Genomic DNA, 23,576 nt, shown 5'->3' on the forward strand with positions numbered 1-23,576 from the left:
TATGTAGATGTACTTATATTTTAAGTTTAATAAATTTAACACTGTAAAGTTTCAGAGGAAAGGGCGTAATTCTAGTCTATATCTACGAGTTGTTGAGTTGTTTCGTCGTAGGGGACATCGACAGACCTTACAAACGCTGATCTGAAAAAAGAAAAGATATTAATAATTAACCAGGCGGACCCAGGTTTTTCTTTAAGTCCGCTTTCTATAATGTTGGGTCTGGTAGGCTGAGCAGATTGACATTTCACCTTTAATCCTATCTGATATTGCTGTTTTCAAGTCTGTTCATATTTGGCGGTTACCAGGAAACGCGAAACAAAAGTAGAAATCCCACTGATGAAAATAAAGCCCTATATCTATGTTCAGCGCTTTAAAAATGTAAAAGAATATCATTCATAACGCTTAAAGAATTTTTCAAGTATTCAAAACATAACTGGCAAATCCAGTCTTGGTTTTGATCCCCCCCGAGTTTCCATACTAGTTTGGTTGAGGCGTTATCAAGGTGCGTACCGATACTTTACAGACGTTGTCAGAATGAAGTTTGACGATATTTTGCTCAAACTAGGAGAATTTGGTCCGTACCAAAAACGGCTTTACTTTTTACTATGTATCCCAGCGATAAGCGTCGGTTGTTACATGTTAAACCTTGTGATCATTTTAGAAACTCCAAACCACAGGTATGTTATATTATTCTTATTGTAAGAAAATTTGTGTTTCAATTAATGGGTACTGTATAACTCTCTGAAATTTACCTGTGTTCTTCTTTTCATCAATAGTAAAGATTTTGTTTTTCTATAAACGATATTCTTAATGTATGTATGTATTTTGGCGAATTTAAAGGTAGTCTAATTTATCTTACGCATTTTGTACGTTAGGCTTTGTTTCAAAACAGCTAAACCCAATCTTTTGATTCTCTAAGGAAAAGAACACAATGCAATGTTAGCTCAACTGAAGGCATCAAATACTCCGTGTTCATCGTTGCACTCCGCCTACACTATTATAACATCTATTGATTAATCGGCATTTCCTGATTACTTTAAGCACATGTTCCGCAGTTAGATAAAAATTCGATCACCATGGATCCAATTTCGAAGTTTTTGACTTCAGAACAATGTGCTACTAACACGTTAATCTATATATGATACATGTAGATGAATATCATGTTAGATAACTGTGTAATTATAACAATGTACTTCCTTTTCTTTGTCGTGGCTTCATACAGGTATCGTGCGATCTGCGTTATAATAAGCATTTTTGAAGCAACGTGGATTACAAAATGTACCTGTAAATAATAATTTATTATTAGCTTATTATTAACTTAGATTATTTGTCACTACTGCTCACCAAATCTGATCAGACATTACATGAAGTTTTGAAACCAAATCCGGATTCTAAAAATACTCCAGCGCTGCTTTGGAAATTATTTTAGAATGACAGAAAATATGTTGTTGTGACGGAACGAAATGAAACCCAAGTACATGCAATACAACAATTCTCCTCAATCATGGCATGTTCTGTTGGATATATATAACAACACATATTTGTATTGTTCTGCCTACAGCTAGATGGTCATGCTCGTTTGGGCAACGACCAGGGTTAATGGCCTGTGAATACTGTGGTCAGTTAAGTATTTTGTCAGGATGTTTTAATGTTCTTATTTTAAATCTGTTGACAGTATTCATAGGAGTCAGTCAGGAAAGTAACATTAATACAAAAAAAAATTGAAATTTTGCAATAAATCATATTTATTATCTTATATGTTTGTAACTGTGTAACGCTTTCTCAAAGAACGACAGCAATATGACAATAAATAGCTTAGAAAAAGTATCTTCCTCAAGGACTTGAATGAACCTGAGTAACAAATGGCTGACAATTCCTATTTTGTCGGGCAATAGACGAATCCCGTAGTTCTCGTTTATAAAACAATGATAACAGATGCTTGTCTATCAATTTTATTTTCATTTCTATTAATCCCAATTTTAAAAATAATTTTTTCAGAGTATGATTTCTTCATGAAAATGGTCAAACGCACTACATGTATATAACGTTTTATTTGACACAACTTTTTTCGCGCTTCGCCCCAAATCACGCGTTATTCAACGTTCATTTCACGTAATAATGTAATTACTTTAAATTTCAAATCAAATTGCCATTCCTGTTCAAGAATGTCTTTACATAATTCTAAACTGAAATATTTTGTTTAAAAAATTACAATGTTGATCTGTGCGTGAAAATACAAAAACAGTATACAGGCTGAGGGTAAAATTGCAATGCAAGAATGATTTCTCCCCATAAATTCCCGTACGTCTTTAGAAAATAAGAATACCTCGAGGCTGTGTTAGGTACTAGAGTTATCGGTTGTAGAGATTTATTGAATATTGTTTAACGTCCTTCTCAAGAATATTTCACTCATATGGAGACGTCACCATTGCCGGTGAAGGGCTGCAAAATTTAGGCAAATGATCGGTGCTTACGACCTTTGAGGAGGGAGGGATCTTTATCGTGCCACACCTGCTGTGACACGGGTCCTCAATTTTTGCGGTCTCATCCGAAGGACCGCCCCATTTAGTCGCCTCTTACGACAAGCAAAGGGTACTGAGGACCTATTCTAACCCGGATCCCCACGGGTTCTCGTTTGAACAGACACAATGTACTTACATAATTGTCATGATTCCAAGTTTTTAGTTGTGTTTGATAACCAACTCCATAGTGATTGACCATCTGACCGTTTTCGGTCACATCCTCACTAAAGGCTACCCATTGACCATATTTGATGAATGTTGTCATTGTTATGTTTAACGCTCTTGTTGTGTCTCTTGACAAGTTTCACCGGTTGTTTAAAGGATTATTGTTTCATTCTCAGAATAGTTCACGCAAACTAAGATACCATCTGTTGGACTCTGCGCTATATCAAATACATGTAGACTTCCTCCCTAATTGAGTGGGATGAGTGGGATGAATTACCGTGTGAAATAATGCATTTATGATATCCTTGTAAAGAAGATCGAGTTACTTGTTACATGTAAAGTAGTACGTTTCTCGGAGTCGATAATCATGGGTGCAGTGCTTGTTGGATTAATTCTGTTTCCAGAATATTCCTCAGCTTTGTGATTTGATCTCGGTATAGTGTATCTGACGTCAATAATGGATATAAAAAAGCTGTATGTGAATTACACTTAATTACAAATGAATGTTCCTATTCCCCCCCCCCCCTAACTTCCGACATTTATTGAGAAATCACCTAAAGACGGCTGTCGTGCAGAACTATAATGTTATAAATTTAACTGTTTTGTAAAAATAAAATGAAGGTCCATAGGGTCAAAGCCAATATGAGCTTGGGCATTATAGAATTCCATGTATACGAAGAGCTTTTCTGGAGTTCATATGAAGAATGACCTTAGTGTCGGGTTTTTGTGTGTGTCACGAAATGTAAATGGTGGTTTCATTTGAAAGGTTGGGATAAAGTCAGTTCTCTGATATTTGATAAAAGGCATTAGATTGAATTTGAAAAGTTCATACAATTCTATATCCAGTAAACCCAGAATAAGACGTCTGCTGTAACGGTCCATGGAATATTTACTCCACTGTGACATGAAACGCAATTTTTGAGTTACCAAAAAGTGTAGTTGTTTCCCTTTATCTTATCGGGCTCAAGGCGGATGTGACCGGTCGACAAGGGATGCGTACTCCTCCTAGGCACCTGCTCCCACCTCTGGTATGTCCAGGGGTCCGTGTTTGCCCAACTCTCTATTTTGTATTCCTTATGGCAGTTGTGGGATTGATCACTATTCGTTATCTCCACCTTTCACCACAATGTGATGCGCAAAGATATAAACATGTACATATGCGGTAGGTTGTCTACCACAAAGGTCATTAATTGCCTGAAGGAGGATCGCCAGCTGTGTGACCTCTTGAACTGCGCAGGACACAAATTTAATACATTTGTAAGTGCATGAGCACTTAGGGATAGAATGTTTAAGTGAAGATCAAATCCAATGCCTTTGTTTAAAAAATATGCAGATTGAAACAAAGTGGAAGTAAAATGTCACTTCTATATATCTAAACTTTATCAAAACATATCAGCGATATTGATTGCATTGTTGTTTGTAGAATTGTGCGCTTTATAAATTTTAATAATAATAAATAATGTCATGTTAATGTCACTTTCGATGTGTCCCGCGAAACGATGTAAACCAAATTAAGTACACTAACATATATAGATTAATCTACAACATCCCAAACCGTCTGTACTGAAGCGAGTTTTGAAGGGACTAACAAATGTTCCTTCATCGCAGTAAAGCTGAAATCTTGAAGATTGCATTTTGCAAAGTATATATTTGCCACAATACAAACGTTAAATTTGTCACATGATGTACATTATGTTTCCAATGTGTAACACATGCATCCATTAATTCACGACAGGTGCAAGATTCCCGGCTACGACAATGATACGTACGAGATCCAGTCGTCCTACCACCAGTCTCTCATTAACCAGACCATACCATTCGACCTTAAAGACAAGAAGCAGCCGTATGACAAGTGTCACCTCTACCAGCACTCCAACCTTACCAACGCAGTGGAGCGGATCAAATGCAACGAATGGGTGTATGACCGCAGCATCGTTCTGGAAACGTTTACGACAAAGGTTTGACTTGCAAGCTGAACATGTCTTTAAACAATATCACACAAATATTTCACAGAGAGCTTCATTATAATGTACATAATTAACAAATTGCTTAATTGACAAGATACTAACGGATATTGTAAGTGTACATATTACATGTTCTATCGCTGTTACTCAGTGGGTAGTGTGTTCACTTCTCAGCTGGAGGTCGTAGGTTCATGACGGTTATGGCACGAATCCACGGCCTCCAGTTAAAACCTACATGTAAAAGGTAAAATAGGTAAAAACTACTCCTTCGTTATGCGCTCTGCATTTAGAAAAGAGAGTCGCTGATATTTCGGATATGACCTTGAAAAGAGGGGGGCGTGTCGTAGCAGGCATTGGAACGATAAATTGAATCCTTACTGCTAAGGTTCTAACAGCCAGGCATAGATCTAAATTTATGGTACTTCTCCTACGGCTGGTGACGTCTCAGTATGAGTGAAAAATCCTTAAACAAACTTACAACAATCTTTGAATGTTCTTATTTATTCAATATAGTGTGTCTAAACTTTAAGCAGGTCAACAACAAAAATACGTAAAATACTACTTTACTTATATCAGATGTGCATTGCATCTATCAAGTTTCTTTTTTGTCTTCTCTTTAGGAGAATCTCGTGTGTGATGACGCTGCGTGGACGTCCCATATTAAGCTCATCTTTTACATTGGAGTTCTGGTCGGTGACATAGGTTTTGGTATGCTGGCAGATATGTAAGTTGAAACTGTTTAACTTTATTTTTTCGTGACGGCCAATTCATTTCTACTATGAACAAGAAACTGCGCGTTTATCATCAAGAGTCCCTTTATTTTTTCACTTCAAACCATGAAGAATTGATCTCGGGAAAATAAATTATTTAGTACCCCAGTGTTCGAACGCGAGATGTAGGTCTATATTCATCAATCTCTTTCTTCAGTATAGGAAGACGGAAGACACTGATGGCGTCTGTCCTTCTGTGGAATGTGTCTGGTTTTGCAGTATGTTGGGCCCCGGAGTACATCAGTTTTATCATTTTAGAGTTCATTGTTGGCGCTGCACAACATGGCGCTTTCATGGTGTGCAACGTAATGTGTAAGTTAATTATTAAGACATACTTAATTGGCGATTATTGCAATACATTGCTCGGGTGTATGCGGAAAGGATCCACAGAGTATATCAATTATGAACGAAACACATTTTCTATTTGTTGAATGACACACACTATTAGGATTTAAGAACGCACAGTCCATTTTTTTTTCAATTGGACCAGAACTGTCTTCCGGAATTACTGTACACACGTTCCACTGTTTTATGATGTCATATATGTGAAATGTGTGAACAAAACAAACTGGTCTAGACAGGCATACACTTACTGAATGATGTAGTAACATTAAATAAAAATGTCTTAAAGTACTAGTATACAAAAGCCTACTTAAACACCACATCGTTTCGTAAATTCACTGTGTCAAGTAAACCAGTTTTGATGGTAGTCACAACAGTCAGTGAGGACAAAGTCTCGTCCTACACCGTTATCTGTTGACGTGTCGTTTGATTTTACACTCCCTTTATGCAGACATGAATTAAAATACGAGGACTTTCGATGACAAGGAGACACTTTCTTGTCATATTACTTGACGTTCAACACAGATCACACCGTGCACGCTTCACAAGCATGGACAGACTTAGCAGCGGTTACAGAATATATAAAGTGACAACACTAGGACTGATTATCATTAAAATCAAGATCTTTATTTCAAAAATTTATTTTCGATCATAATTAACTTGCGATTGCATATGGTATGATGATCATCATAATGATTTCTGACATCGAGCAAACAGTAACACCATTCAATTAGATTGTTTTTATTTTGCTTGCTCTTCAATGCAAATTAAAAGAAGGATGCAATTTCTTCCACTGATTCTTGATTCAGAATTGATAAATATATTGACCTGTTGTAAAGATCATTAACATTGAGCACGGTCTACCAGTGGAAGTTTTCAGATATGTAGTAAAAATTGATTTAGATACTCTAGTCTGTGACAGAGTTTTCTGCGGATGACGTTCATGCTTGTAAGTTTCACTATGTCACTATTTTCGAAGGATAGTGCTTTTGAATTCAAAGTATCGCATGACCCTGGCTTTGTTTGGCTCTACAAACCTCGTGTATAATTGTGTATAATCGTGTATAATTGTACTATAGCTCAGAAATTAAATATTTGTAATGGGAGATTAATGGTTGCATGTCAATATGATGTAGAACTAAAGGCAGGTAATGATAAGTATGTAATAAGAACACTGACACCTGTTTCAGTTTCAGAATTAGACATATTTATAAGATTACTGATTTTTATGCCCCCCCCCCCCCTTTTGAAAAAGAGAGGCATATTGTTTTGCAACTGTCGGTCGGTCGGTCTGTAGACCACATGTTGTCCGCTCAATATCTTGAGAACCTTTCACTTGATGATAATGATATTTCATATGTGGGTTGGTTATGAGTAGAAGAGGACCCCTATTGTTTTTCAGGTCAAAGGTCAAGGGTCAATCTACTCTGGACATAGGAATATAATGTCCGCTCAATATCTTGAGAACCCTTTGCTTGAAAAACATTAAACTTAGCACACTGGTACATCCTAAGGAGTAGATGACTCCTATTGATTTTGAGGTCATATGGTCAAGGGTCAAACTGGGCATAGGAATATACTGACCATTCAATTTCTAGAGAACCCTTTGCTTGACAGACATCAAACTTGGTACACCAATACATCTTCAGAAGAAGATGACCCCTATTGATTTTGAGGTCACATGGTCAAGGGTCAAACAGGACATTAGAATATACTGTCCGCTCAATATCTTGAGAACCCTTTGCTTTACAGACATCAAACTTAGTACACTGGTATATCTTCAGGAGAAGATGACTCCTATTGATTTTGAGGTCACATGATCAAAGGTCAAGGGTCAAACTAGACATGGAAATATACTGTCCGCTCAATATCTTGAGAACCCTTTGCTTGACAGACATCAAACTTGGTACACTGGTACGTCTTCAGGAGAAGATTACCCCTATTGATTTTGAGGTCACATGGTCAAGGGTCAACCTGGACATTGGAATATACTGTCCGCTCAATATCTTGAGAACCCTTTGCTTGACAGACATCAAACTTAGTACAGTGGTGTATATTCAGGAGGAGATGACTCCTATTGATTTTGAGGTCACATGGTCAAAGGTCAAACTGAACATAGTAATATACTGTCCACTCAATATCTTGATAACCCTTTTGCTTGACGGACATCAAATTTAGTACACTGGTACATCTTCAGGAGAAGATGACCCATATTGATTTTGAGGTCAAAAGTCAATTGTTGAACTGGACATAGTAATATATTGTCTCCTATATTTTAAGAATTATTTGCTTGATTGACACCAAACTTGGTACACTGGTACAGCATAAGGAGTAGATGACCCCTATTGATATTTAGGTCACATGGTCAATTCACTCTTGACATAGGAAGATATTGTCTGCTCAATATTTTGAATTGATGATACTACTATCAATTAAATGATGTGTGTGTATAACCCTTTTCAATTTTGCACTATGGGGGGGGGGATATGTGTTTTACAAACATCTCTTGTTTTTAAATAATTGACCAATACCGTTTTCAGCGCTAGAGTTAGTTGGTCCTAACAAGAGAGTTTTGTGTGGAACTTTGATCCACGGATTCTTTACTATTGGATTACTGTACCAGTCGGGGGCCGCTTACTTCATTAAACACTGGAAATGGATCGACTTGGCCATAGCTGTTCCACTGGTGTTCTACATAGCTTACTATTGGTAAATATTTTGTTCCTTTCAAAGGCATCTGCAGGAACAGATGTTACTCTATTATCTAGTTTAATATTTAACACTTGATATCCTTCCTTTTTATAAACTGTAAATGGATTTCACAATTATTATCTTTGAAATGTGTTTTACGTATCTTGTGTATTAACGTCCAGTCTTAAATATATGTATATTGATTCTCTCTTTAAAAGTATGCAATTTCGAATAATATTTGCAATGCATCCGGGTACTTTGGTTTAAAGATATGCTGGCCACCCTACTTCCAGTTATTCTCAAATAACGATGTAGATAATATTTTAACGACTTTGTCAGGTCGTGATTCTTCCAGTAATACAAGCCAAACACGGCTGTCACCCTGTATTCAAATGAAACTTCATGTTTGTGGCATGCTTATGTTAAAAAAAAATAATTTATTTAGTCTTCAATTCTTTTGTGCTTTATTTCAGTTTTTTTTTAAAAATAGCATGTTTTGAATTCAGGCGATCTTATGGAAAATACTGTTATTAATACACATTTTTTTTTTATATCTCAACAATTCTAATTAAAGAAATTTTTATTTCTTTCCTTACCCAGGTTTGTTCAGCTGAAGTGTGATATTTGTTTCTCATAATAAATGTAGTCACTGATGACCGACAAGATTCAGGCGCTGAGAGGGTAAATGCTATCGACCAGGATACCGGTGGGTCACTGATGGTGTGTTGATTCACTCTGGTTTGATTGTATCATGTTGAATATGATGTTTTGCCTCATGAATTCATTCATATATATGTGTATTTGGTTGTATGCATTTGTTTATATTACAGGATCGTAATATAGTCCAACACTTCATATTAGAATATAGTACATCTCTATCATAAAACTCAACCAATAACATCTATGAATAAAGTTAAATCTATGAATAAAATGAATTAATTTGACACCAAATCATCAACAAATGTGACAACCGTTCATAGATGATATTCTACTCGTGTATATATCTACAGTGGAGCCTCGTTAATCCGGACACTTTGGTTCCCAGCAAAATCGTCCGGATAAATGAAGCGTCTGGATAATTGAATCGCATATTTTCTAGCTTTGCATAAGTAACCAATATGTGCCTACTTTATTGATGCATAGTGAATTAAATACATTCTATCATTGGATTTAACCATTTGCATTAGTAAATAAATTATGATAATATTAACATTTACATGTATTTCAAAGCACTAAAATTGTAAGTGTTCAGTGTATTTGCCTGTGCTTACATTGTACATACATATGATCCCTACAAATAAATATACAAAACTGTGTACCGTATGCACTAAAACAAATAATGAAGCACTTTATGTAACTATAAGTAAATAAATCATTAGTAACTAACATAATCATTTACACTTCAAACATTTCATCACACTTTTACTTCTTAAAGAGGCCGGTAATTTCCACCTGTCACGATTCACGGGTTCGGCGGTCTGTTAAAACAATCTTCATCGTCCAAAGTTGATATAAGAATTTCGTGATTATCATGTCAGTTGACAACATTCTTTAACCAAAATTCAATCTGCCAGAGTTTATATTTCTTATTCTATAATTATCCAAGACAATATCGGGAGAACAAAATCATTTAAGCTCGTAATATTAAGACCTACTACTGCTTTGATTTAGTCACTTGCACCTATTATTTTCATGATGCGATAATAACGTAACAAAACTCGGGTGAAACTAACATTACGGGTACATACAGAATTTAATTGTCATTTTCCTTAAAATGGTAATTTTCTCACTTCTACCCAGAGTTTAAAAATTCGAAAGCAATAAAGCTCTACAACATCGTAACAAGAATCAATCGTACACAGGTACATTCTGCATGCGTGACATTCTAAACATTAAAAACTTACTACATATACATGTGCATGAACATACATGTATATTTCACGCCAATCAACAGTATAAAATCCAGAATCTAGAAGTATAATCTACACTCTTTAGATTTGAATAAGCCGATATCAATTTACGAATCAGTACAACTGATATGTGTAGCAGTTAAAAAATTATCATTACGGCATGATGTTTAATTTATTAATACTATTAGCGTATTGATCAAGACTATAAAATAATATGCTACAGATTTATTTACAAAATTCAACACTACACGCAATAAAGATCTTATGTGCGAAAATTGGCAATACAATGTCTCGATCGGCACGTGCTATCTAACGGACTTATCATCACACACCACCTAATTGGAGGGAGGTGTTGCCAGGGTACAGGTAATCGCTTCAATTAGACAGTTTGGCTTGTTTTCTTTATAATTTACGCCTTGCTAAAATTGTCCGACACAGACCTTCCCTAAACAAAATTACCGTCCGGATTAACGGTACAATTTTCAATGCATTATAACGTTTTGTAGTAAAAAGTGACCGTCCGGATCCGGAACGCGAATTTCCGGATTAATGATGCAAAATAATGTATAAAAATTCTGTTCCCTAGAAAAATCGTCCGGAAGGTGAAGCGTCCGGATTAATGGCGTCCGGATTACCGAGGCTCCACTGTATATGATTAACTATAGTCCATGAAGTCAATAGCAAGGATCCTTCTTTACCAAATACTTTAACACCTGTTAATCAAGAATGCCTCGCTTCGGAACATTTTCATAGAAATCCATTTAAGAACATAAAGTTTCTATCAATACATGCAATATACAGAAGCTTATCTATCTAGAAACAAAAGAGACAAGCTTAATAATGCTAGTGTTCTATTTAGTCTACACCAATGCATTCAAACTGTCTAATCCATACTTATAGTCAAGGAGAAATCAGCCCATTATATGTGTAAAGACTAACTGGAAGTTCTTTTCAGTTTACTAAACTGCATTATTTTTTCTTTCAGAAAAGAAACAATCACAGCTCTTAACCTTTTAACATACGTTGCATCATCTCATGTATATTGTAAGTAAATATTTAGTAGATATTCACACATAACTACACTTATTCGATCAGGTTGGTGCCCGAATCGCCGCGCTGGCTTATGAGTAAAGGGCGATATGAAGAGGCAGAAGAGATCATTCAAAAGGCGGGAAAAGTCAACAAAGTGAAACTCCCAGAGAAAATTATCAATCCGTCGGCAATCGAACGTGAAGAAACGGAAATGAAGTTGTGGCATCTCTTTTCCACGAAAGAAATGTTTGGTCGAACTTCAATCCTTCTCTACAATTGGTATTTGATCATATGAACTTATATTTACATTTACTCTTTACTCTTGTGATAAAATGCATTAGAGAGTTTTGAAAGATATTTGCTTATACATGCACTGATCGAATCTGTCAGGCGTATGAACACTGTTGAGAATGTCGTCTGCATTTCGGCCCACAGGAACCGGTGATTTTGTAATAATAATAGTAGGAGTCTATACCATACCACCTCCTAATAAGATTATCATTACCCCTTATTATAGGGTGGTATGATATAAACCGCTACTAAAATGATCCGGGTTAGAATAGATCCTCAGTACCCCCTTACTTGTCGTGAGAGGTGACTAAATGGGGCGGTCCTTCGGATGAGATCGCAAAACCCGAGGTCCCGTGTCACAACAGGTGTGGCACGATAAAGATCCCTACCTGCTCAATGGCCCTAAGCGCCGAGCATAGGCCTCAATTTTGCAGCCCTTCACAGGCAATGGTGACGTCTCCATATGAGTGAAATATTCTCGAGAGGGACGTTAAACAATATTCAATCAATCAATCAGACGAAATTACCCGTTCCTGTGCTCGGTCGCACGTGTGCAGAATGAAAACAAAGCTTTGTTGTCCATTCCCATCTCAGACAACACAAGTGCCAGAGAAGCTGATATTGCCTCTAATGTGGTTAATATCACCAAACAAATACAAAAAATTAATCCAAGTGCTTTAATTTAATTTAAATGTTTAAATAGTAAAAATTCATAGAACATTTGATGAAATCTTCTTTCTCATGTTTGTTTTAGGATTGCAGTGGCATTGATGTATTTTGGCGTAACTATGCACGCTCGAAATATTGGAGGGAATTTTTATTTAAATTTTTTCCTGAACGCAATCGTTGAGTTCCCGGCACTTTTGTTTGTGATTTTGACGATGGACAGGATTGGAAGAACTCGACTTCATTGCCTGTGTATGGTGTTTGGAGGAATGGCAGCAATGTGTACAATATTCACAATCATTTTTGGAGGAGACGGTAGGAGTGAAATTTGACTTCTAATGTTCAATTGCCGAATAAAAAAACTTGGAATCTTATATTTTTCTATTTATCTATAACAGGATGTCAAGTTCCTGTTTATTCCTATATTTTCCTATAAATCATTAAAAGCCCTATATATCACCCCCTCCCCCCCACCCCCAAATAATGAAAGTCCTATTTTCAAAAATGATTAAAAAAAAAAAAATTAAAAACCCGAAAACACAAAAAATCCCGGAGCTTATGCTAGATTGTTATTTAATCAGATTGTTATGAAGAGAATAACAATGATGATTGTATAAGAACTGTTGGATGGAAAACTGTTCACATCTTAAAGGATTTTGTCTTTGTTTATGTTTAATATTATTTCTTCTCCAGTAAGATACTATGCTTGCTAGATTTTTATGCAGAAAAAATAAACTTTTATACAAATTCTTTAATTAAAAAAACCCTCTTGATTCCTATAAATCTGCTATAAAAAGCCCTATATTTGCCCTATAAACTGCAAAAAATTCCTATAATCTTATATTATTTTTTTTTTAACCAAAAGTGGCTTGACACCCTGCTATAATCATAATAACGATTCACCGTAGAATTTTGCATGTTCTAAATTTCAAGTAACCATAATATTACAAATGTAAGTAGATTTACCATTAATTTAAAATTCACCAGCATGTATTTCTCGAACAGATTTCACGTGGCTTACAACCACGCTCTCTCTCTTGGGAAAAGTAGGAGCGGCAGCATCATTTTCTGTGATCTTCGTCATGACTCTTGAACTGTACCCGACTGTGCTCAGGAATGCAGCCCTTGGGGGCGGATCATGTGTTGGCAGGGTGGGGAGTATGCTGGCTCCATATGTTGCATCTTCTGTATGTATATCACCTTGGTGAAGTTAACACAAATCTCATACAGGTTTTATCAAGCAAACATAAAACGATACGAGCACAGAATCAAAATATATATAGTTGTAATACAAGTAGTATTTATAAGTCGATATAAACAGTCTATTTTAAACTCTATGACGTCACTATTACTAATTTTAAATGTTTCGAATGTTGTAATTACCGGGTATAGGGGAAATACTTTAGAAATATAAGAGAAAAGATCACTGCGATATATTACTAATCCAATTGAACAGTACATGTATATGACTTTTAAATAACAGAGACTGTTCAATATGTGAAATGGTGCTAAAGGAATAAATCAAAGTTTTACCAATTCTTGTCAATGACTAAAATCATTCTTAGAATTGATCAGGCTAGAAAAACCCATCTAGCGAATATGGAAAAGCCAAGAGATGTTTAAATGTTTGTAACATCAACACATTTAAGTATTGCACCGATTACATAGTTGATGTTAAATGTTAAAGTAATCTTCACTAAATGTGAAAGGCTTTGATTGAGTTCCAAGTACTATTTACATATTATATGAAACATTGATACATGTACATGGATCTAGTTCACGTTAAACATATCTGATTTTATTACAAAGTGAGGTAGGTTGTAGTTTTCTTAACACCCCTGTGATTCAGAGGTTTGAAAGAATATCTGTAATTATTTTCCTTACAAGGGCGCCTTGATCGATGGAGACTTTTCCACTGCTCTACCACTGGTGATATTTGGGGTTATATCGACATCGGCTGGGCTCCTAGTTCTACTGCTCCCAGAAAGTCAGCACAGAAAGCTACCAGAGAGTATAACAGATGGAATTAAGTTTAAAGAGTGAGTTTGTTTGCTGTTTTAACTCCCATTCGAACTTGTTTTACTCATGAAATGTTTCCTTCATTACGTTGGATTTTACGCATCTGTTGCAGTCCATCTTAATGTTAACTTTTAAAACATCGCTACTTGTGGTCATCCTCACGATATTTGAATGCATGTTGATCGTCTGCTTCAGGAAACCAGCTATTAGCCTCCGCGTTCAAACGGGTCAACCATATTTAACTTTCAATTTCCGGTGAAATATTAATATTGTCCAATCGTCTTGCACTTTATTCAGTGCTGAACTCCACAATCAATTTAAATATGGTTGACCTGTTTGAACTTGGAGGCTAAGAGCTGATGGCGTTCAACATTCATTCAAAAATGGTATGGAGAAAATGGTGTAGGGTTAACGACAGTGACATAATTCTCGGAAGTTGGACTTTTTGAAAAAAGTTTCTGTGAAGTCGGGTAATCGATTTATGTATACAAAGAGGAACAGTATTCTGGCTTTTGACTGGAAAAACTTTTAATGCATTATCACGATTAATACAGAAGTTTTGAGAGTTTGAAACGAGCAACCGAGAATTTGATAACGGCTTGTAAGTCTCTTTTTTCCCTATTATACTATATACACAAGTTTGCTCAGGTTTTGTCCAAGAAAAAGCGTGTGATCTATATTATGTATAAAAATAGCTGCTTGCTTTTAAAAGCCAACTAAACATAACAATGGAATTGTCGGTGTACATTTTTTCTTTTGTGTGTGTGTGATGGGGGGAGAGGGGTCTCAACATTGAGTATTTAGTGCAGGTACGGGACATTTATTAACTATGTGAGTTTATGGTCTGGTGAGTAAGAATATGGCTTATCTCTATATGTACTTATCTCTATCTCTATATGTACTTTCTAATGGCAATAGCTAGCTTTGCTGTGTTTTACGTTCCCTTTCATTTTGATTATCTCTTTACAGAGCTCAGGGGATTGACAGTAGGCAGCCATCCAATGATAACGAACATAAATCATTGCTAGTTATGTCCAAATTAACAGACGAAGAATGAAAATAACCATAAACAAAATGTAGCACGATTGATTTTTTTTTTTTTTTTACAGTATTTGCATCGTTTTTTATGTCGTGATCATTTCTGTCATAACGGAATCGCAGCGATATGAAAATGCAGTATTTACAATAAAAAATGTACATGTATAAAATGATAACCAATTTTATTTATATTGTTTCATTACTGCATGTATTGAAACCATCTTGTCAATTTCGTTGCGTTTCCGTTACAAAAACAAAGCATTTGAATGAACAGAAAATCATTTGAAAAAAGTCAACTCTAGTGGAGATGAAATGGACACTTTAGAATTAGAAGCCAAAATGGAGGTCTCTGGGTTTTTTCCATAAAGTTACAAACGTTTGCATATTCAAATACAAAACTGTAAGGATCGTTGTTCACATGTACTAATACTGTAGCTTGTAGAAAAAAGGTTTAAAAATAAAGCAACCTGATTCTATACCTGTGTTATTCTGATTTTTGTTGTGTATGTAAAACATCAAAACGGAATGGATGCGTAAGAATACTGGTATACCTCTGTTAACGTCACAGGATTGTTGTAAAATCCACTTTCACACAGGGTTTAGTACATACATGTATTTTCATACCCCAAAATTAGTTATAAAAAACATTCTTAGGTTTTGAGAAAACTTGTTGATTTATAGTGACCCATGAAATTTACTTAATTCATTTCATGTAATTATTTCGCAATCTAATAATAATCGATTACAAATTAACTAATTAACATAGAAAAAAGTCAGTGGGGATGCATGCTTCAAACATGGTCAAATGAAGATTTAAAATTAGTGCAGGAAAAATCCTACCATCTGCAGACGGCGATGTGTCCGTTGGCAGAGTTGGATGCGAGATACGAACGGTAACTCTTAATATACTGTTATTGCATACACATAAGCAAATGTAGAAGTTATCAATACCTTCTAACAACTATCAACGCGGCTGTATATATATATATATATAGAGAGAGAGAGAGAGAGAGAGAGTTATGACCCACTTGATGACCAATTTGTCTCAATGACATACATGGACCTGCTTCCCTCATTCCAATAATCTGTCATCGGATTGCATTTTAGAATTGCGGAGGATCCATAATTTCATATATATATATATATAGAGAGAGAGAGAGAGAGAGAGAGAAAGAGAGAGAGAGAAAGTTAAAAAATAAAAAAAGATACACGAAGACGTTTAGTAAAGCTTTAGCGCTTTCATTTTTTAACAATACTTTTACCGATCATTGGGAAAAGTAATTATATTTTATATATATATATAGAGAGAGAGAGAGAGAGAGAGAGAGAGAGAGAGAGAGAGAGAGAGAGAGCACTAAAACTGACCAACAACACAAACAACAGTGGATTGTTAAATTTCCGGGACGACCTGTCCTTTCCTCAGGACGATAGAATATTTACTTGGGGAAAACAACTAAATAGAAAAGGAAATTAACGCTACAACTAGACTACAAAAGCTGGTACAAACAAAACGTCTACATATTAAAATTATCAAGTGTAATAAGTCTTTTCTAATCGAGGGTCAAGACTGAGCTGAACTAATCAGCTTTGACAAAGGTTTACTTTACTTGCGTATTGAAATTATGGATCCTCCGCAATTCTAAAATGCAATCCGATGACAGATTATTGGAATGAGGGAAGCAGGTCCATGTATGTCACTGAGACAAATTGGTCATCAAGTGGGTCATAACCATTCAAGCATCTGTAAAATTATCAGGAAGTAGCAGTTAACAAGTGATGTCAAAGATCGTGCAAGATCTGGAAGACCTGTAAAACATTTCTTCATAAGGTCAATGCACTCAGAAGAATGGTTAGACAAAACGTTTTTACCATTTGTTCAGTTTTAAAAAGAAGATGGTTGCCACATCGTTTGGTTTCAACGAGAGCAGTACGTAATCGCCTTAAGTAATTTGGCAATCGTGTAAGAAGACTCATAAAGAGACCTTTGCTTACACCCAACCTCAAAGGAGCACACATACAATGGTGTCAAGCTCTCCAACGTTGGAAATTAGCTTCTTGGAGGAAAGTCCATCGGTAGGACGAGAGTCGCGTTTTGCTACATTTTACAGATGGACGAACACGTGTATGTTGGTATCCTAGAACTGCATGTACTAAAAGAAATATTGCAGCAATGATCCCGTTTGGTGATGGATTGTGATCAGTTACGGTTTGGGGTTTGTGTTTCCTACGATTGTACGCTGGATCTTATCACAGTTGAAGGCAACCAAAATTACCAAAGCGACATTCTGGCTGCAAGTGTTGTACCTCATTTTGATAATCACCCTCTCTGACTAAGGTCATTGCTCATGGACGACAATACAAAACCATAATGTGTTCGTGCTGTGCAGGATGTTTTGTGCAGAGTCGGTTGCGATACTACCATGGCCTGTTCGAAGTCCCGATTTGAACCATGTTAAACGCATTTGGGACATCACTGGTCGCTGAATTCATCAAAGGACGTCGCCAATTCAGACAGATTAACTACATTGCATATGAACTGACACAGGTACTGCATCAGTAGTGGCAAGCTATACCACATCAAATTCAACGTTTAATCAGAGGCTTATGAAGACGCGGAGAATCCGTCATTCATGTGAACAAAAAATTCCCTAGATACTAAAACAAAACTTTATTTTAAAGTTCACAAAATGTTAACATCATTTAACTATATTTCATTCATAATAGACATTTGAATCAATAGATTGAGGCAGTATTTATTCATAGTTATTTACTGACATTTTCCTCAAAATATCACGTCTTCGTATCTTTGAAAAAGAATGACAATGAATACATCTACATATGGTGTTTAAAGATCAAGTGATTTTATTTTAAGAAAACGTCAAAAATGAAAAGTGTTAATCCTTTTATAGTATGAAATTAATCATCAAACATAGGCTAAGAGGAGAAAAATAAAACAAGAGGCCAATGGGCCACATCGCTCACCTGAGTCACCTTGGCCCTGCCATTGTTCAACAGTTTTGATGAATAATTTTGACTCCATATTGTGGTCCCAACCTAGCGCCAAAGGATCACAACATAACCGAAAATTAATTTACATAACACAGAAATGCCTCAATACCAATAGGACTAACATGATTTTGCTGTTCTGATAAAAACCAAGGTCACAGATTATGGTATGATAGGACGCCCTTGTCATAAGAAATCTATATACAAAATATGAAAGCTCTATCTTAAATAGTACAGGAAACATTAAATAGGTAAGATTTTTATTATCATTAGGTTAAACTTCCAGATCAAGGTCACAAAGTCAAGCTTCACAAAATAATAAGGTATTGCCATAAAGAACCTACATACAAAATATAAAAGCTCTACCTTAAATAGTTCAGGGGATATTGAATAGGTCAGGGATTTCTTTTTTAAAAAGTAGGTCAAACTCCAACATCAAAAGATCAAACACCATTGTGCACAAGGTCTTGCCATAAAGAATATATACACAAAATATGAAAGCCCACCTTAAACAATTCCGAAAATATTTATTAATAAGTTATGTTTTCTTAAATGTAGGCCGAACTCTGAGTTCAAGGTGACAAGGTCAAAGATCATGATGAAATAAAAGGTCTTGCCACAAAAAATTTATAAACAAGATATGAAAAATCGACCTTAAATAGTTCAGAACATATTAAAATAGATCAAATTTTTATTAAAAGTAGGTCAAACTTCCAAGTCAAGGTCACACGATCACACACCATTGCATCACTTGGAAAAGATCTTGCCGTAAAAAATGTATATAGAAAATATGAAAGCACTAACTTGTTCAAGAAACATTTTTAAAGATTTCCCCCATATATCAGCATACAACAATTTGATCCCCCATTGTGGCTACATAATTTTTAAGTGTTTTTTTTGTTTTTGTTTTTGTTGTTGTTGGAATAATGAAAAAGGTTTTGGTTACAAATAAGAAATTTCAGAGTCCAAATTAATATCTAACAAAACATGCTAAGAAGACCCAGGTCTTCTAACTACAAAATATTGATGAAAATTAAAAACGTTACTTGATTTGTTAACGTAGTTCCACCCTCCTTTGACGTCATAAGATTTCGCAAAGTCAGTGATTTATTAAGATTAATGCATGACAGGAATATAAATTTTGTTGGAGTCTTTTTCAATTTGTAAAAAATCTTGTTAACCATAAACTATCCCAAACGTCCAAGTTCTATATGAATAATCAATTATATGTTTGAAAATATTGAATTCAATGGCAATAACTCTGTTTCCATAACATCCCGTATCAATTATTAATACCGCAACATACTAATTTTATCATTTTTATTTGTTACTAAGATTTATTATTTGAAGAATCAACAATCAAATATAAGACTGAACCTATAATTCTAGAAGGGTGGAATGGTTAAAAATGGGGGAAAAAATGTATTCATTTCCACTTAATATAGTTTAATTTAATTAATAACCAAAGAAAATGTGTATGTTGCCACCTTTTTAAAAATGTCAGACACAAAAACAGAAGTATATATCAATATAAAAAAAATCACATTTTCGTTAAACAGAATAATGGAAATTAATAATTACTTGTTGAAATGACAAATTTTGAATGTCAACAGTTTAAGGAAACTGCTAATTCATAGATATATAAACATGAATTGTGTATATTAGGGGAATCATTGTGTCATAGACATGCAGTAGAGGAAATTCCAGCATAGGAGTTATTGCCCTTGACAACATTTTTAAAATTATAAATAATTGATGGAAAATAATAACTTTTTCAGTATCAAAACTTTATCTTTTTTTTTTTTTTACCTTTTTTTATTATTATTTTATGCAGTGAATAAAATTTCTCTGAACGGTATATTTCTATCATGCGCAAAATTTAATTAAATAAAGATTTTGCAAAAACCTTTGACATCACGTGAGGATCGATCAACCTTAAATTTTACTAGAATAAATCCCCTCAATTACAAATATGTAACACCTTAAAGTTTAATAAAACAAAATATTTTTTCATCAAATTATGAACAAGTGCAAACATATTGGAATTGTTCAAAGCGGATTTCGACAAGCAATTAAGACAGAACTTTATTATAATAATCTCAAATATTTTCTGTTTGCTCTCAACATTTATCGTAATTAGAGTGAAATTATACCCCCCCCCCCCCTTCCATGCAAAAGAACAATTTCGGAGGTACTTTGATATCGCAGATGATGCATTAATGAAACATCGAACAGTATAGACTAGTAACACTAATGACAAGAGAATTTTAAGCAGGTGTCTATCTTTGTCCTCTTCAGGTTTTGAAATCAGATCCATATTATTTTTAATTGTATTGGCATGTTAAACAATTAGTTCTCCTGCTCATACTAAAATCCTTGATCAAGGTTCCAACTCTCTATATAAATTTTCTGAATTCTTCAACATCTTAACATTTTTTTCTTTGCAAATCAATTCCTAGAAGATTTCTGATAATTTCTGATATCAGTGACCACGGAAGATGTTTTATCTAAAGGAAACATCCAAATGTTTCAAACCTCTGATTGTTAAGTATAGAATGCGTTCTTAAAAGATAACTGCAGAACATGAATGCGGAAATATTAGCGCTGGGAAACCGTTGGTAAAATGTATACTGATGTTGGCGATCTCATGCTCTTCGTAAAAACGTTACTTTGACCTGCTAACCGAAGCATTAGATGAGAGAATGAGGTAATTATTGTGCGAGTTGTATCATATTCATATACATGTAGTACTCGTGCGGTTACATTGCATTAGACTTGTTTCATATACCTGTACTACAGTTTGACCAGTATTTTCAGGATGAGTAATCAAATTTAATGTTTTGTGAGCAGGTTCAATTCCCAGTTAATACCGGTATATATTTTAGTGATGAAACTTTCATGCACGAGTTGTTTCGGGTGCTTCACTTTTATGCTTTATGAATGAGTGACCAGTGTTATAGATTGCAGGACGAACTCTATTGCCAGCTGTCAGATAATACGTTGAAAACATGCTCCAGATGTTGCAATTTACATATTCTTTCAGGAGCGTAATATCAAATTCTCGGGCAAACTACCATTCCACATAACTATATATATACACTATATATATACACACATTATCTCATTATGAAATTGACTAGGGTGATATTAATATATGTAAAAATGTGTGTTTCATTATACGAGCTTCAGGTTTGATATGTTTAGAGGCAAACATCTGGTGTGTGTTTTGTATCTAGTTTTATTGTACTGCACTGCACGTAAGTAATCAATATTTTGGATATTTATAGACATCGGGATTATATTAAGACCTGATTATTTATTATGTCGATAGAAGTGTTTTCCAATAGTAATAAAATAATAAATTCACAACCTTCAACGTCCCAGGAATTGCGACACATCAATTATGTTCGCAGAAAAATGAACAGAAACCTTTTGTTATATATAGTGCGCGCGGAGTTGCACATACATCAAACCACACAGAAATGCTGAATATATAATTTTGGGTATTTTTAAAATAAGAAATAGCATGACTGCATTGGTACCGCGATAGCAGCATTTTGTGAAGTACCATATGTTGACCTTGTAGTACTAAGAATCCCACAGACATCACGATCTGGATGGTGGACACAGAACATAACTATTGGCCCGATATATCCCGCCTTGATCGCCGTTTACGACTATATATGCTTCCTCTGTGTGCAGCAATTTTTAGTGAAACAGTAATGTATTTCGGCAAGGTCATACTTTCCACCCTGCATGATTTTGCAAGTCCACTTAAGCTTGCACTTAGAACATTAATATAATGAGAAAAACGTTATTCAGAATATCTATCCCTGGGGGACCATAAAAACAACGATAGGCAAAGAACAGTGTATGAATTATACAATGAAATATTCTAGTACCACTCCCCTATCCATCAAGATAACACATTGTATTTCGTTTTAACTACTGCGGTTTTTTGTTTGTTTTTCTTGAATGGAGTATAATATATAACTCGTATCATCATGAGAATGACCTGCCACCATGACCATAAAGAGGCTGTAGTAAAATTTTGATCTAATCCATAATATAAAGTATTGATATTTATAAGTCAATAAAATTGATGTGGAGATATTTATAGGATATATACAGCGTCTTATTTTTTGCTGATCGAAGTCTATTTTCAGTATATGGATCTAATTAGGTTGCATCTTTACAATTCGATTTAAAATTAAAAAGTTCTGTCTTAATCTGGTGTGGTTGATATGTGAAAAGTTCTGTCTTGATCTGGTGTGGTTGATATGTGAATTACCAAATGCACGTGTAGTTTAGGTTTGACATTGTTGTGATCTGGCGAAACTTGAAAGTTTTAGATTTCTGTTTAAATTCCATCATTTTCTAAAACAAGGGTAACAAAACCACGAATAGAAGTGGTAGTTATCAGGAGAGTAAATTTTGATTTTGGAAATAAGAAAATTGATTATCAGGTTTACTTGATATATTAGAACTTACTTCACCAGAAAATGATGAATTATTGAATGCAGGTCTACTCAAGAGTCATCACGTAATTGTAAATGTGAATAAACAATAAATGCGAATAGATCAATGTGCGTACACATGTATAATGTAACATATGTAAGGTCGTAAATTGATTAAAAGTTACCCATGTATCTATTTTATCATTACATTGCAATATAGCCCGAGCAGCATTATAACTACCGTCATTTACTTTGGTGATTAGATATCATTTGCTGTCAAATATCAATGGAGGTCTATATTTGACAGCAAATTATTAAACAATAAAACGCTTTCTTTGTTACGTAAGTTATGCAAATCTTTTTTGCAATGATTGCTACCTTCATCACCCAATGAAACAACAAAGAAAGATATTTTAATCTATATTTTTATGTATTATTTAGAAATATAAACTAGTATTAAGATCTAAAAGTGCCGTGGGGATCCGGGTTAGAATAGGTCCTCAGTACCCCCTTTCTTGTCGTAAAAGGCGACTAAATGGGACGGTCCTTCCGATGAGACCGAAAAAACCGAGGTCCCGTGTCACAGCAGGTGTGGCACGATAAAGATCCCTTCGTGCTCAAAGACCATAAGAGCCGAGCACAGGCCTAAATTTTGCAGCCCTTCACCGGCAATGGTGACGTCTCCATATGAGTGAAATATTAT

General features: G+C 35.0%; 1 protein-coding gene across 1 annotated transcript; it reads left to right on the forward strand.

The window, feature by feature from the left end:
* The first annotated feature begins 486 nt into the window (after positions 1 to 486).
* Positions 487 to 15,886, forward strand: LOC125645603 (organic cation transporter protein-like). The gene is made up of 10 exons (XM_048871206.2): positions 487 to 677; positions 4,423 to 4,645; positions 5,272 to 5,375; positions 5,579 to 5,733; positions 8,304 to 8,472; positions 11,460 to 11,675; positions 12,442 to 12,668; positions 13,359 to 13,540; positions 14,241 to 14,392; positions 15,342 to 15,886. The coding sequence occupies exons 1-10, from the start codon at positions 535 to 537 to the stop codon at positions 15,427 to 15,429; spliced, it is 1,659 nt and encodes a 552-aa protein (XP_048727163.2). The 5' UTR covers positions 487 to 534; the 3' UTR covers positions 15,430 to 15,886.
* Positions 15,887 to 23,576: the final 7,690 nt, after the last annotated feature.

This window comes from Ostrea edulis, chromosome 6 (genome assembly GCF_947568905.1).
Source record: "Ostrea edulis chromosome 6, xbOstEdul1.1, whole genome shotgun sequence".
Classification (NCBI taxonomy): domain Eukaryota; kingdom Metazoa; phylum Mollusca; class Bivalvia; order Ostreida; family Ostreidae; genus Ostrea; species Ostrea edulis.